The following is an 18078-nucleotide window of genomic DNA, read 5'->3' as shown; positions in this document are numbered from 1 at the left end:
TTTATATATATTTTTTTTTATTTTTTAAGTTATTTATTTATTGCTTCAGATCATTTTGGGGAGTTGAATTTTCCCTCTTTTGGACAATTTTAGGCTTCTAAGATGTTTTTGAGGGAGTCCCCCCCCCCCGAAACCGTTGCTATGAACGTGCTTGGTCACAAACGCAGACCTGTTTACTCTTACGATTTCGTCGTATTTTGTACGGATTTTCAGTCCAAAATACGTCTTACGTTTTGCTATAACGAAAATACGGAAATCCGTTCATATGGATTTTAGCAATTAGTTTTCGTTATCTGTCTCAGTTTGACGCTTTTTAATCGCTAAAGAAGAGAAAATGTTCAAACATTTAAGTTGCCAAAACGCGGTGGTTTAAAAAATGACAGAAATCACTCAAAAGAGAGCAGTGTATGACGTTTTGCTTTGTTATTAAACCATGATTTGGTAATCAGAAATGTAATTGTTTCTAGTAATATATGTACAGTCGATGAAAAGTGAAATCTTGCGGGCAAATGCCAAATCTCACTGACAAATCTAATGAAAAATACTGAGAGACAACAATTTGGGTAAACAGGTCTGCAAACGCTGACAATCGCATATAAAATTCCATTCATTCAGTAATTCGTTTTCGCAGAATATGCCTACCTTGCCACCGAATCCAACTACTGTAGAATTGCTGACGAACCTGAACCCTGGTGTTACACAACTTCTACAACAACAAGATGGGATTGGTGTGATGTGCCATACTGTTGTAAGTAGAAAAAATACACTTTGGTGACTCAGATTGAATTATTTTTGCTAAATATATTTCACCAATAAAAAAAAGACTGGAAGTTTAAATTATACCATATCGTTTTCTATTGTCAGGCAAGTTAGAAAATTTTTGTTTAGAATCTCGGTGAAAATCTACCCACCGGAAATTGGTGCTAAAAGATTTACATCAGAATCTTTTATTTACGTTATGACGAAACAAAAGCCAACTATTCATCATATATATTACTGATACAAAATATTGTTTAGTTTATTTTCTTTACTTTTCGGCATACATTTTTTTTTATACTTTATTCTAAATGCCAACTAGGCATTTTTTTCTGCGTTTCTTTTCGTAAGGAAGACTCCATTTGTCTTTTGTGCAAGGGGATTTAATGAATTATTCACGCCAAAATGTCGTTTCATACTCCCGCCTATTCATTTGGAAAATGTTTTAAATGGATTCCATAGCTTTCATGTGTTCTTGTAACATGTTCTTATTCAAACAGGTTTACTTATTACATTTTACATCCAAGATTTTCGTATTCAAAGCAAGGCTTCCAAGGTCTACTTATTTTAGATTCCTTTTTACACTCAAAAGGGAACAAGTCATTCACGTAACTTTCTTACGGTCAAAGCTTTTCAAAACTATTCAATAGCCTTCAGTATAACATCATTATTACTGTAAACGAACTATTATATTCGCATCATCTTTTATTTGCTATTTGTCAGTTTGAAATCAATCCCCAACGATTAATTTTTGCGACTGAGGAAACATTCTTTACAAATACAAAGCAAAATAAATTATTCGCGGCGATTAATACTCCCGAGTTAAAGTAGGTCGCGAAGCTCGCGGGTATTTCTCACACGCGAATAAAAGTTGGTTTACAGTAACATTTCATTTTCGAAATGTTATTCAGTCACTTGAATGTACTTATACATTTCAATTTAAAGCCGTTGTAATCTTGTTGTTTTCGTGGGCATATATATCTACTTATAGAGGCAAACAATAAAAATGTTCATTTGAATTAAGTTTGCTTTCCATTCTTCTGTAACGAAACATACTAAATGCATGGTCATGATGAGCAAGTGTGCCTCTTCCAAAACTAATTGTGAATATCTTGGCTCTGGTATTAGAGTGGGGCTATATTGAATCTAAAGTGAAAATGGTCTCAACCGAAGGACCGGTCTCCATGTCTCACAGTGGGATTTGAACCCGCGACGCACATGTAAGGATCAACTCCTTACTCCGCGACTCTAGAGCGAGCGCTCTAACAACTGCGCCACGAGGGCGAAGAGGCAAACAGAGTACATAAAGTTGTAATAAGTAAGGATGTTTTTTACCAGATTTTGAAATTCTGTACCCTTCGGTCAATTTAGTACCCTTTGGTCAATTTCAGTATTAATTTTTACTGAAAGAAGTAATTTCCCTTGCTATTTGCCTATGATATTTAATTAAGGTGGTATGGGATACCAAACGAAACTTCTCCTACATATTTATGTACCCAAATTAGAAGGATTTGAAATACCCCCACCTTTCAGTATATGAAAGTGTAATTTTAATAATTTTTTATTATATTAATGAGAAATACAAAAAACGATTTTTTTTTCTTGCATAATTCTTTTTTCATAAGCTTAATATTATAGGCAGGTGTTTGCTAATATAAAGTGATTATAAAAACAAAAATGACAAGAAATATGTCTTAGTATTTTTTTAATTTTCAACAAAAATAAGCGTAAAAAACTGGGAAAACTTTATTTCGTGAAAACAGACGGATAACATTTCATGAAAGTCTACAATAAGAATGTATCTTAATATGTTAGCAAAGTGAAATAAACAAATTGAAAAAATATATATAAATGGAAAATATAAAATGCATTTAAAATTTTTTGAATTAAAAGATCCGAGCGGAAGAGTTATCCTTCTTTATTTTCCAAGAGTTGAAAAAACCTGGGTGCTATTTTAGAAATGATGAGCATTTTTTCCCAACCATAGAAAAATCGCACTTTGTAGTTTTCAACTTTGAGCGGTTTTGAAAACAATGCATGGACAATCGCTTTCCAGGACGTGTCTTGTTCAGAGCAATTGCATTCATCTGAACGTTTTGGGACTATATACAACAGCTAGCTGATTTGTGACCAAACAGTTACTTCTTGAATTAAATAACAAAAAAGTCCAGCTCTGGTTAACGTGATAATTGATTGGTGATAATTCAGCACAATGTGAAGTAATCGCACTTATCCATGCCTCACCGCACACAAGGTGCTGTACAGTTACTCAAACAATTGAAATACATCTTTTGCTTAAAAGTGTTCAAAAGCAGCAATGTTGAAACTACCTTTTACAGGGGTTTGCTTTTTTAAATGTCCGTTGTACAATTATAAGTAAATTTATATACTTGCGATTTTTTTTTGTCTGTTTTTACTTAAAATGCCGACTTGTGAGAACTTGCATTGAAATAGGCTTCAGAGTGTTCTTTTCAACGGTGTATCTACAAATTTTGACCCGGTAATAAGCACTCATGCAAATCAAAACAATACTTCAAACGGAAATACGTCATAACGTGGAGGTATCCCATACTACCTTAATTAAATATTGTAACTTAAAAGGTCAATTGAATAACAAAATCATACAAAACTTTTCATAATATTTCATACAAAAAGTACATGTACTATTGTAGTTTTTAATGGTCGGGTTTACTTCTAGAAAAAAGATAAATTAAAATGAAACAAAATAGTGAATCTTTGTACATTAAATAATCCTCAAAAACAAATAGAAGCCAGGGTGAGGGGAAATGAAATGTGCTAACTGATAGTGCTCTATGACTATTGTTTTGTTTACTCCGCACGAGGATAGTGACAAAGAGGGGGGGGGGGGGGTTTCAGGCAAATAAATAGATCAACTTTAAGATTTGTTATTGAGCATTAAATGAATATTTTGTTGACCCCTGATCACCATATTTCTCTTGCTTTTGGGAAAAAATAGCTTCATTTATCAGTTTATATTGTTTTAATCTATGGATCGTCATATTATACTCAGGTTATCGTTAAGACCGTTGGACCTCTTGTTCCTTGACCTACTTAATTTTATTTGACCATGTAACTTTCTTACGGTCAAAGCTTTTCAAAACTATTCAATAGCCTTCAGTATAACATCATTATTACTGTAAACGAACTATTATATTCGCATCATCTTTTATTTGCTATTTGTCAGTTTGAAATCAATCCCCAACGATTAATTTTTGCGACTGAGGAAACATTCTTTACAAATACAAAGCAAAATAAATTATTCGCGGCGATTAATACTCCCGAGTTAAAGTAGGTCGCGAAACTCGCGGGTATTTCTCGCACGCGAATAAAAGTTGGTTTACAGTAACATTTCATTTTCGAAATGTTATTCAGTCACTTGAATGTACTTATACATTTCAATTTAAAGCCGTTGTAATCTTGTTGTTTTCGTGGGCATATAAATCTACTTATAGAGGCAAACAATAAAAATGTTCATTTGAATTAAGTTTGCTTTCCATTCTTCTGTAACGAAACATACTAAATGCATGGTCATGATGAGCAAGTGTGCCTCTTCCAAAACTAATTGTGAATATCTTGGCTCTGGTATTAGAGTGGGGCTATATTGAATCTAAAGTGAAAATGGTCTCAACCGAAGGACCGGTCTCCATGTCCCACAGTGGGATTTGAACCCGCGACGTAAGGATCAACTCCTTACTCCGCGACTCTAGAGCGAGCGCTCCAACAACTGCGCCACGAGGGCGAAGAGGCAAACAGAGTACATAAAGTTGTAATAAGTAAGGATGTTTTTTTACCAGATTTTGAAATTCTGTACCCTTCGGTCAATTTAGTACCCTTTGGTCAATTTCAGTATTAATTTTTACTGAAAGAAGTAATTCCCCTTGCTATTTGCCTATGATATTTAATTAATTAAATATTGTAACTTAAAAGGTCAATTGAATAACAAAATCATACAAAACTTTTCATAATATTTCATACAAAAAGTACATGTACTATTGTAGTTTTTAATGGTCAGGTTTACTTCTAGAAAAAAGATAAATTAAAATGAAACAAAATAGTGAATCTTTGTACATTAAATAATCCTCAAAGACAAATAGAGGCCAGGGTGAGGGGAAATGAAATGTGCTAACTGATAGTGCTCTATGACTATTGTTTTGTTTATTCCGCACGAGGATAGTGACAAAGGGGGGGGGGGGTCAGGCAAATAAATAGATCAACTCTAAGATTTGTTATTGAGCATTAAATGAATATTTTGTTGACCCCTGATCACCATATTTCTCTTGCTTTTGGGAAAAAGTAATTTCATTTCTCAGTTTATTTTGTTTTAATCTATGGATCATTATATTATACTCAGGTTATCGTTAAGGCCCTTGGGCCTCTTGTTCCTTGTCCTACTTATTTTAATTTGACAGAAGTCCTACATTGGAGCAAATCTACTTACTTCAGATATTGATTGCTCAAGTTAAGCAAGCGTTTTAGAAAGCTTTTACTTGTTATGCGTTTATTGTTTTAAAACTGAGATCAGTACTTAAGTAGGCGTTTGCACGATAAAATCCTTTACTGCTACGATCACAATCAACATTTTAAACACTTTATCTAAAGCAAATTAAAGTGAGTAAAACAATAAAAATTAAAAAAAAAAAAACATTAAAGCAGGCAATTAATCAGTTTTCATGGAAAATCTTACCTATCTTTAGCTGCCACTGAATGTGCTTACACCCCCAACCAAGTTGACTACAGTGGGACGGTAAGCTACACAAAAACCGGCATTCCGTGCCAAAGATGGGATTCCCAGACTCCACACACACATTCATATAATGACCTTATGAAGGATGAGAACTATTGTAGAAACACAGACGACAGTGCTGGAGCCTGGTGTTACACACAAGATCCAGATACTCGATGGGAGCTGTGTGATGTACCACAATGTGGTAAGAAAGGGTAGAATCGCTTTACCTATAACGAGTATTTGCCAACATCAAATATCCTTTTATGTAAATATGCTTTATTAAAAAAACACATTGTCTGGTCTAAAATATTCCAAGAAAGTAATTGCGATAAAAATATGAATATTCTAACATTTTGTAGCGTCTTTGTGAAATACGCATGATTATTTTCCACAGTATTTACAATTTCAACCAATGATTAAGATTTGGACACGCTAATAAGCAAGTCATAGAAAACAATAGTGTGTAAACAAATGCGTCTTAATCCAAAAATTTCAGTGTGTTGTCTATCCAGCTAGGGTATGTGATCAAAATTTAGGATAAATGAAACCAGATAAAGTAAACAGTAATTGACTTTTAAATGAAATTATAATATCCAAACTAACCACTTGTTGTTTTCCTTGTTTCGCTTCATGAGTATTTCAAGTTCAAATGTCGTTTTATGAATCCTTAAAAGTTGGCAAAATAAAGCTATTCCAAAAACAAAGTACATAAAGGATATTCAATGTTTTGTAGTTCAATGGATATGGAATTTACTTCACGAGTGGAACAGGATTTTTTTTATATTTTCACGAGTGCGAAGCACGAGTGAAAATATTAAAAAAAACCTGCCTCACGAAAAAAAATCCTGCCTCACGAGTGAAATAAATTCCATATCCAACTACAAACATTGAATTTTCTGTTTATTATATTTTCTTTAATTTTCCCTTCGTCTCTGTCTTTTCCTCATACAGTGTAATAGGCTGTGACGACATAGTTCAGCTTATTGAAAACATTGTATCTTGGATTTTCAAGGCAACATATTTGGGTAGAAATTGGCAGTTTTAGTCTCTATTAAGATAGTTTAGTTACTATCTCTATCTTATTACAGGCCAGAAGTTATTTTTTGCTTACTTTGATATCCTTTTATATTGCGAAAGAATATCACTTTGGTATCTTTTCACACTGTGAGAGAATATCTCTTTTATTCAATAAATAAATCACAGTATTTCACTATTAAAAATGTAATAAAAGCAATATATCCTATGAAAATTGTGCCGCAAAGATGGTTGATTTAATTTTCATAAGGCATATAACGAGAAGATTATCATAAAATGTACAATTTTTCATAATGATTATTTTTAGAAAAAGAAATTATTTCAATCAAAAAGCGATGTCTAATGCTTCATGCAATTTTTTTGAAGGCATATTATACAAATGAAACAGTATTTTGAATTGCCGATTTTATTTATTGGGACAGCAGCAGTAGACGACGCTTGATTCGATACTGAAAATGAATCTGAAGCAAGAAAAATACAGGGTGTTGTACTAACATCTGTTTGCCTGTACCGCTTATAGTTTTGGAATTTTGGTACCACAAATTTGAAAAGCATAGAAATACAAATTAAACAACAATCAAAGAACGTTTTGAACATATAGGTTGAGTGCAATACGTAACAGCATTTTTTTTATCGATTTGCTACCAATAAAACGACGGTATAAACAAGATTTCTTGTGTGTTTTTCCATTAAAACTCAAGTTCTTGTTTAATGAAAAAAGTGAAGATAATGAACTGTGAGCGATCTAAAAAAAAATCTACAAAAAATACAAATGTATGAACAGGGCATAAATACGAACTCCTAGAAACTGGGAGGTTGAATCTACATGGTGCATAGGAAGATTAAGTCTTCCCTGTTGACCAATCACATCCGCCGTGAATCCCATATATTGATCAGATAGACGGAACGTCAAATTTAGAATAAAAATAAATAAAGGCCTAACAATTGGTGTGAAACACGTCAGCCAAAATACGACCCATAATTTGCTACTACGGTCAATATAACAAGCACAGAATTACAAAATGCTGACTATAGACGAGGTTGTTGAAACCCCTGTAACATCAACTTCTCTGTCATTAGCCTGCCTTGGATTGAAAACTGAACTCACTCAGAGCATGCTCTTAAGTATCGAATAAGTTGGGAGATGTTAACACCATATTAACTAATAACGGAAAATTACTACGTAAATAAGGAAAGTTTACGACGAAAAACAGAAAACATCTCATTTGTCAAAAATTTAGTTGTTACATGTATCTGGCCCTCATCGGCTATATAGGCAGTAAGATATCCAAATATGAAACAGATCACAGGATGAAAAGCCAGGTTTCCCAAATTTGGAAACCTGATGGAAACATATGGGAATCGTGACATCAGTAGTTTCCATATAGTTTCCATTTTATGGAAACCACATAGTGGTTTCCACGTAGATTCCCGATATGGAAACAATCAACCTGTGGTTTCCCGTAAGTTTCCTAATATGGGAAAAACCGCGGAAACACGCAGTATTGGTTTCCACGTAGATTCCCGATATGGAAGCAATCACCTGTAGTTTCCTGCATGTTTCCTATAGATCTGGAAAACACGTATGCTGTGGTTTACACCTATTTTCCCGATAAAGGACATTTTGGAAACGTATATCAAAAGAATAATTAAAAAATCTGTTTAATTCTGTGTAATAAAATTGAACATTCTGTGACCACCGTAAACCCAAATTAAAATAATTTTTTAGCATTTTAGTCTCGGTAAAACTCATAAAGACACGTGAATTGGAATTAGTAGTAAGAGAAGATTTAATACAACTTTTAATTTTAGAAAAATCAGTGTAAACTGTTCAGATAAAATTCAATCATTGCGCTAACCCTTGAAATCGCGGGCACCTGTTCTCACGTGCCACAGGTGGAGACACGTGTCGCGAAGACACCTGCGACTGTGTATTTTTTGTATATATTCTATGTGATTTGAGAGGGTTTTCTTCCTAAGGGGAACAATGGGCTGTGGTCAAGCAAGTACATACACATAGTCTCCTCAAACTCAGTTTAAATTTAGGAGATAATTGCTGACCATTGATTTGATTTAAAAAAAAAAATAATTTAAATTATCAATAAGACCACAGAATATTGATAAAATAAGCTACATTAATTTTAAGATGTTCAATAAGAGAGGAAAAAAGAATTGAATTTCAATTTTTCATTACTGATTAAAAAATAAAATTTCCTAACCGTATAAAAATTATATTTACACTTTTCTATCGGTGTAGAATAAATCTAAATTCTCGTTATGTGTTAAATCATAATTCTTTTCCAAATAAATTTGTAAGTGCATAGATAAATGAAATAATTTTTTTTAAATCGGTAATTAACGAATCGTCCTTGTTTGACATCAATGTAAACTTCAAATATTGAAAACATAGAAAGAATTATTAATCATCAACTTTGTTGCCTGCTTAATTCGCAAATTGTTTATGAGAAAGGATGCAGATGGATCTATTATACAACATAACAACAAATTACTAATGTTTTGTGTGAAATTCGTATATAGTCCTCTACAAAGACATTGATAAGATAATACAGCAGAATAATATTCATATACAAAATTAATGAGTGTTAACTAAATAACTTATTTTATTTATTTATATCTGTACACAGATCCTGATGTAGTAAATGTCTTCATTTTTAGCAGGAAATTACAATAATGTTGGTCTTAAATGTATACATGCACGTGTATTTAATTTAGTCATTTAGTACACAAAGACCAATGCTGGCTCTAAATAAAGAAAAGTCAATGATATTTATATAACATGATTTTCTTTTCCTTAAGAACAACGTCTTCTGAAGAATTGCATGCTAAGGCAATTCATTGAAGAGGAAAAAAAAACAATAATTTATTAATTGTTTTACACGTAGATGCTTAGCGAAAACTTAATATTTTTAAATCGTGTATTGTGTTAAACAGAGGGTTACCCCTTTCAAATTTAAGTCCCCTCCCCTCCTTCAAAAAATGAGAGAAAATAGTTTCTTTCGTTATTTAGGCATAATATACTGATGTGGTGATTGTCAATACTACTACATGTACAAACATTTCTTTATATATGCCCTCCATTTCTTGATTTTTATACCCCTACATGTACCATTACTTATTTTTTTAAAAAAAAACTGCACTTCATTTTATTCAGGTAAAATTATCACAGAATGTCATGATAACACACAATTAAAACATTACAGATTAGCCCACTAATAGAAAAAAACCAGACAGACTTAAAACTGTCTACTCAAACCACAGGTCTGTATAATTTCAGTTTGGGGCACAAACTTTACCAGAAAGTTCTTAACTAGCAAACCTTACCAGAAAAAAGTTATATATGAAAGATACAGGGCGGTACTGGCTGAACGGCTAAAGCCACGTATTTATATACAGCCCTGCACATCAACGAGTATACACCGGGCATTATTTTCCAACAAATCAGATGATCAAATATTGACAAATTGTTATCAGTCACGACTAAAATTCTGAACGCAATGGACATGATTGTAGGTTACCTATAATAATTCTGGGCTTATTTTAATTATGTGTTTCAGGTCAGTAGCAACAGTTTCAAAAGTTGGGGGGAGAGGCTTCCAAAAAAATCTGACAAGCCAAAAAAAAATAAATAATAAGAAGAGCATAACCATTTACTTTCACCCCCTGCCCCCCCCCCCCCCCCCCCGCATTCTACGGGCCGGTGTTTTCCAAATTAAAATACTGTTTTCCCTACCTTTGCTTATATATTGGTTCGTTTATTCTCACCTTGTGTTTAATCTCCTTTTTTTATAAATCAATTTTCAAATTTAATGTGAAAAATTCTGATACATTATAACGGTGTGAGAATTATTTTTAACTAAAGACGAAGATGTTTAAAGTAAAATATAGCAAATAGAAAAAAGTCCAGCAATTTCGTCCACTTATTATTATTGATATCAGGCTGAAAATCGAAACCAAAAAAGGAGGGGGTTCAATAAAGTATCTAAAGCCGAACAAGAGAAAAAAATCAAATCTTTATTTTTCTTGAACCGTCCTTGCTGGTAATTAAATTATTTTGTCTTGATTTTCACAAGTGTATACTATAGTCTAACATACCCTGATTCCTTCTACTAACTAGCAATTTGAAACCGAACTTTTCCATCATCACTAAAAATAAAATACTATTCTGTATACATGTCATGTAGTTCATTTGCATGCCAAATGCCCATCGAAATTTATGGCAGACTTCAAAGGACAACCTTCTTGTCACAAAATAATAAACAGCTGATAAAGAGTCATCATACGTTTATTTTGAGGGGCGCAACAGGAAATAAGCTTTGTTTTGTATACTGCAAAAAATATGTTTAGGGACGTATGACACGTCCACTATGCCCCCCCCCCCCCTATTTTCTACGGTCCTCAACTAATATTCATTTTCTGACGCTTCAAATTTTAAAACATGTATACATGTATAAAGGTTTAACATCTTTCGTTGTGACATTATACATTAATCAGAATAATGAATAATTTAATGAGAAAGTAGTGGGGGGGGGGTGTATCAGGACATTTTCTGCTTGGATGAGCACTACGTACCAAGCCCCCCCCCCCCCCCCCCAGTCAAATAATTTGAGGGGTCACACCAGAAAAATAAAATGTCTCTGGTCACCCTCAGAAAAACGCTTTGTTTTCTATAGTATACTAATTATCAGCAAATTTATTGAGGAGCACCCCCCTTTCTATGAACAGGGAAGAACTTCACTAAGGATATGAACTATTAATCACCGTTACAGGGAAATTATATATAAAAACTACATAATTAACGTAAACAGGTTCCGTTTCCCATAATGCATCGCTCTGCAGAGGCTTAATTCCATTGGTCAATTTTCACGAGGCGCCATTTTTGGAGTTGAGCAAGACAGAGAAGAACTCGAGTGTAAGGTGCAGATGTGAAAAGTTAACGATGTTTTCGCCACTCAGTGTCTTTAAAACTGTGAAAAATGCAATGATCAACAACCAAGGATTAGTGTACGTATATTTTTATATACTTTTTACGGTAAATAATATTAATAATGGGCTGAACAAATCTTTCCCATCGAAGAACACATTCGTTTTGACGCCATTTTGAAAAGTTTGATATCAAAGTTTTAAATATCTTAGTTTACACATTGCAAAAAACGGAAAGAGAAACTTGATTTATACAATATTTAGTGTTTTCAGCCGTTCAATCATAGATAGTAGGCTTTGTATATAGTGTAGGAGTTGTATTTCACACTCTAAAATATTTTCACTTTTACCTAGGTTCGTTCCGAAATATTATTGTTCTGGACCAAGATTAACTTTCCCTAAATAAAACAACTTGTAAAGTTTCAACAATTTATTATACAAAAAAAAACAAAAAAACATGCAATAATGAAAAAAACATGTAATACCTGATTCAGGTGGAAAAGGTGTCAACCCTAGACCTAGTCAATGAGTAGATACACTACTCATAATATAAAGGTTTGTTATGATTTAAATAGCCAAAAGAATAAAAGAAGTGAAAGTGACCAATAGATACTTTTCATGCTTGACTGATAATAGAACACCGATAGCCAAAATATATCTCTCGATAGAGCTGTATTAATCTGAATACCTTTAATATTATGGAAAGCCAAAAGTGAAATCTACTACACTCCTCCCCCCAAATTTTAGGAAATGTTTACATTTTCTAAAAAATATCTACTCAAGACACCAAATAATCATAATTTAGAATCTTTATAAATAAATGTATATATTATATTTGAGAAAAAAAATCAATAAATATATCAAAAATAAATTTTAACAATTAATAAATAATATCAACAACATTAATGTATATACTTATAAATATACAAAACATATATGATTAGCAAAAATATATATTTATGTACAAAAATATAATCTGTTATATACAAAAATGACTGGCTCCAGGGTTCACATAGTTTTTACTAGAATTAAATTTCAAAGTTTTCAGCCGTGAAATTACATGTGATTAAAAGTTTTTCTCTCTTTGGATAATAGTTTTTCTTTAACCTCAGTTCGGCATTGCCATTCTCATCAAACTCAACCACTTCATCTCTGGAATTGGTATTGCACTGCTCCTCAGGTAATATGTTTCTACAGTTCACTATGTTTCCTGCGACTTGTTGCTCCCTCTTCCTTTTCTCAGCAATTTTCCTGTCAGCAATGCTGGGTTGTTGATCAAAATTCCTCCAGTATATAGGTGGTAATATGTCCCCAGGACTTTGGTACAGTAAATTCCTAATATTTACGCGGTTAGCCTTAGCTGCCATCTCTTTGCTTGCTGCCAGATGTAGATGATGGTCTCCCTGTATATGTTGCGTGAGAAAGTATAATTTCTCGAATCTGCGAGGACATAACCCACACTCCAACATTTCATGGAATTCTTTATGAATTTTCTGCCAGTGGCGCATTTATTTCCGAAGAGTGGGATAGACATATTGGTCGCAGCCGTTTACTTCACAGGCCATGCCTTGAGAAGGCCAATGTGTCCTACAATAGTTTTGATGAAACTGTACCAACTCATCCTCCTTGACATGTAAATCATCGGCTTCCATGATACTGAAATATATATCAATAATTATAAAGGGGTTATTGTTTAATATCAATAAATAATGTGTAAATCTTTGTTACATTAAGTAACAGTTAAAGTAATCATAAAATATTCCTACTATGCAAACAATAACTCAAAGTTTACGTTCTCTTGAACTACATGTAAAATTCTCTAAGACTACTGATATGTACAACGCTTTATGAGGGACTATATACATCTCTAGGCTTAATGGGTCTTCCACAACGAGTTCTACGGGGAGAGAAATCAGATGTTGGGTTTACACATGAGTTATCCCTATCATCTAAAGACAATTCAGTCTCTGATTCTGAGCTAATTTGTGTATCTGATAATAACCAATTTTCAGGGGAATTTCTGCCTCTATATGGTTTGAGATGGTCAACATGAACCACTAATGATGGGGATGTTTCATTTTTCTGAATTTTGTAGGTTGTGTCTGAAATTTTTTCCAAAATGAGATAAGGTCCCGTCCATCCTAAACCAAGTTTTTGTCCTGCACTAAGGGGATAATATCTCCAAACCCAATTTCCAGGAGTGAATTGTCTGGTTTTAGCATTAATATCATGATCTAGTTTTTGTCTCTGGAGAGCAGACTGAAGATGGGTATGTGCAAAATTGAAAGCATTTCTCATAGTATTCTTTAGCCATTCTATGTACATAACAGGACATTTGTCATCTGGAGTATTAGGAGGCAAACCCATCATAATGTCAATAGGCAGGGACAATTCTCAACCCATCATTAATAGATTTGGGGTACAATTTGTACTTTTGTGCAGTGTTGCACGATACCCCATAATAACATAAGGCAAATGGTCGTCCCAATCATTACGATTCTCGTTGACAAAAGCTGAGAGCATATCTTGCAAAGTTCTGTTAAACCTCTCTATCATACCATCGGATTGAGGGTGATAAGGTGTAGTTCTAGTTTTTTCTACCCCAAGATTTGTACAAAGGGCTGTGAATAGCAAAGATTCAATTTCCCGGCCTTGATCTGTATGTATTACCCGTGGTACTCCAAATCTACTGAAAAAATTGGTGCAGAGTTTATCTGCGACAGTATACGCAGTATGATTTGGTAGAGCATAAGCCTCTTTCCACTTAGTGAAATAATCACCAACAACCATAATATATTCATTGCCATTTGAGGTTGCTGGAAGGGGACCCATAATATCTATTGCAATTCTTTCTGAGGAATACCCAATTTTGCTAGATTGAAGTTCAGATGTACCTACACCAGGACCAGGTTTTCGTCTTGCGCATTGATCGCATTGTGAGCACCATCTTTGAACATCAGCATTCAAACCAACCCAGTAGTATCTAATTTTGACAGATGGGATCGTTTTGTCTCGACCGAGATGTCCTGCAGTTCTGTTGTTATGTAATTGTTCTAAAAATTTTTGCCTTAATTCGAAAGGAACTACAAACTGATATTTTTTATCGCCAATATTGTTGACATTTACGCGATACAATATTCCCTCTTTTAGTTCCAAAGTGTCCCACATACTAAATAAAATTTTAGTTTCAGTATTTGAATTCGACAGTACAGAACGATTGGGTTTTTCTGTGTACTCTGTCTTTAAGTCAATGATGGGCTTTAACGATGGATCATTTGTTAGCAAGTTCTTTATTTCTGTTGTTGATAAAGATTCCATCCATAAACCATGATTACTTTCTGTGCTCTCAGTACTTTCGGTACTTTGATTTATTGAGATTGGATTTATTCGGGCACTCGAATGTTTTGAACAATCAGGACAATTTTGGCAGGGGCATCTGCGTATTGGAATACGCGATAAGGCATCTGCATTTGTATGTTTTACACCCTTTCTATGCTCTATTTTGAAATCATAAGTCTCAAGTATGCTCAACCATCGTGCAAGAATTCCTATTGGATCTTTGAAATTTTTAATCCAAGTCAAGGACGAATGATCTGACCTGACAGTAAAATGTCGACCCCATAAATAATGATTGAAATGTTTCACAAAATAGACGACAGCTAAAAGTTCGCGCTTTGTGGTGCAGTAACGCTTTTCTGATTGGTTTAGCGTTTTGCTAGCATAGCTAACGACACGTTCTTGACCGTTTTGAATTTGAGATAAAACGGCGCCAATACCATTTGCACTCGCATCTGTATCTAGAATAAAATGATCTTCAGTTGTTGGAAAAGTCAAAATCGGTGCATTAATAAGCAACTCTTTTAATTTTTGAAAAGATTCTGAGCAATTTGCGGTCCAGTTAAATATTTTATTTTTCCTAGTCAACTGAGTCATTGGGCTCGCTATTTCACTAAAATTTGGAATGAAACGGCGATAATATCCCGCCAGGCCTAAAAAAACTTTGAACGTCTTTAACGTTTTGAGGTTCTGGCCAATTTTTGACCGGTTTGACATTTTCATCTAGCACATGTATGCCATTTTTTGAAACTGTATGACCTAAATATGAAACTTGAGTCTGAAATAAAACACACTTTTGGGGATTAAGTTTTTAGTTGTATGTTCTCAACCTGTAAAAAACTTGTCTTAGATTTTCCAAAGAACTTTCAAATGTTTTCCCAAAAACTATTACATCGTCAAGATAACATAAACATCGATCTATTTTCATGCCACTCAAAACAATATCCATCATTCTAGAGAATGTGGCGGGGGCATTGCAAAGACCGAAAGGCATGACGTTAAATTGGAAAAGGCCCTTATGTGTTAGGAATGCTGTTTTTGGTTTGTCTTGCTCAGAAACTTTACATTGCCAGTATCCTGATGCTAAATCTAACGTACAAAACCATTGCGAGCCTGCTAACAAATCGAGTGTATCATCGATACGAGGCAATGGAAACGCGTCTTTACGTGTTACTTTATTTAGTTGACGATAGTCAATACAAAAGCGAGTACTCCCGTCTTTTTTCTGAATTAAACAAACAGGTGCAGCCCACGGACTCTGACTTTCCTCGATTATTTTTCCTTCAAGCATTTTACCTAATTCAGACTCAACGATTTGTCTCTGAGCTATAGGAACTCGACGTAAGGGAAGTTTTATAGGTTTTGAATCACCTGTGTCGATTGTGTGTTCAACAAAATTTGTTTGACCCAAATTTCCGTCTTGACCCACAAAAATATCTTGAAATTCAATCAGTACTTGTTTGAGTTGTTTTGCCTGAGAATTGTTTAAATTCTCTGAAGACCTTTCGTAAAGTTCTTGGAGATGTTTAGGTAGAACTACATGACCTGGTGTCTGAATTTGTTCAAAATTCGACTTTTCTTCAATACAATCTACGGTACTTAAACTAGCAACCAGCATATCTCTACTCAGTGTTGTGTCTTTTCTGTTAGTATTGATAACACTCATAAAAACTTTGCCATTAGTAGACCTCTACTTTTTATTATAGGAAATGGTTCTACAAGACCAACATTCTCTCCTATCTCATTCTCAATCTCACCCTCTATCAACAATTCTGATTTCGCAGGAAAAGAAACATCATTCTTCATTTTCACTCTTGTGCAATATGTAGCACCCTCTCTGAACAATTTAATCTCTTGTCCATCTAAAATCATACACTCGTCTTTGATATTTAATTCTGATTTCGAACTGGTCAGGAAATCTATACCCAATATTCCCTCTAAACCAGATTCTAACTTTGCCACGTAAACATTTTGAGAAACACAATTTTTCCCAATCTTGAAATTCAATAGTAATTGCCCAATCACATTCAAGCAGCTTCCATCTGCTGTAGTGAGATCTATATTCTCTCTCGATATCAAAGACATGTCTAATTTTAGTCCTTTGATGGTTTTTTCTGAGATTATGCTAACAGACGCACCCGTATCTACCAACATCTTCACAGGAACTTTATCTACAAAAATCTTCACAAAAAGACACGATCGAATAGAGTTCATTCTCAAACTAGGCCATTTTATCCCGTCATTTTTTAAGTTTTGTTCATGTTCTGGTGTGGCTGGACTTTCGGCCTCAAGACCAGCCCTTAATAGTTTTCCGGTATGGGAACATTAGATCCCGAAGTGTGTCTTGGCTCGAATGTGCTTGCGGTTGCTGCATTTAATGGTGTTCGGTTTGGCATGGATTCAAATTTATGTTCATGAATTGGGGGCAAACGCTGCGAGGGATTTTGTTCGAATTGCTCGTTTGATCTCGGTTGAAAAGCGTGCTCACGTTGTGGGAGGTTTTTATTTTGATCTGTGTCAAATTTCTGTCTTGAATTTTGTTGAAACGTTTTAGGCCTCTGGCCTCTCATGTAATTATTTGTTTGAAACCTTTCTTTTGCATTCATACTGTCAGTAGTTTGGTCGTAAGAGAACGGTTGAAAGTTTGATAGATTTGGACATTGATTTCTTTTGTGACCCTTGCGATTACAGGCAAAACATGTTATTTCTTGTAAATTTGCATTGTCAAAGAAATTTGAATTTTCTTTCCCATACAACCGTTTATCAGGATTGCTCTGTACATAGTTGATTTGTTCGGTATAGCTGGGTTTCCTGTTTGCATGTGATATTTCAAATTCTTCACTTTGCATTGCCAAAGAAATTGCTTTGTCAAGTGTTAAAGGTTGATTCAACCGTACGTGACGTTTTGTGTCATAACTTGAAAGACCACGTGTATAATGTTCTACGAGCAATGACTCGCGAGATTCTGTGTCCATCTCAGTAAAAGCTAAGTAGCTGAGTTTTTTGATTGCATACCCAAAGTCTGTAACATTTTCATTTTTTAATTTGCGCCGAGTCCAAAATTTATCTTTATGTGCCGTTTCGCGTTCTTTGGGGCTAAAGCGTTTTTTCAGAGCGCGTACTATTTCATTGAAATCTGATTTCTGTTTTTCTGTCAGGTCTTTGATTAAATCAAAAGCAGGATCTTTTAAGCTCATTAATAGCTGACTTGCTTTTTCTTCATGAGACCACTCGTTCCACTTTGCCACAATTTCAGATTTGAT

General features: G+C 34.1%; 1 protein-coding gene across 1 annotated transcript in view; it reads left to right on the top strand.

The window, feature by feature from the left end:
- Nucleotides 1-18078, top strand: part of LOC133198071 (uncharacterized) — a 103516-nt gene that overhangs the window by 71248 nt on the left and 14190 nt on the right. Inside the window, exons 26-27 of the mRNA XM_061334220.1 lie at nt 632-748; nt 5472-5705. Of these exons, the coding sequence (XP_061190204.1) occupies nt 632-748; nt 5472-5705 (351 nt within the window). The remainder of the gene's footprint in view (nt 1-631; nt 749-5471; nt 5706-18078) is intronic.

Source organism: Saccostrea echinata, unplaced genomic scaffold, assembly GCF_033153115.1.
Source record: "Saccostrea echinata isolate AGI-Se365-2 ecotype Australia unplaced genomic scaffold, CSIRO_AGI_Sech_v1 ptg000033l, whole genome shotgun sequence".
In the NCBI taxonomy this organism is placed as follows: Eukaryota; Metazoa; Mollusca; class Bivalvia; order Ostreida; family Ostreidae; genus Saccostrea; species Saccostrea echinata.
This window is presented reverse-complemented; position numbering and strand designations above follow the sequence as displayed.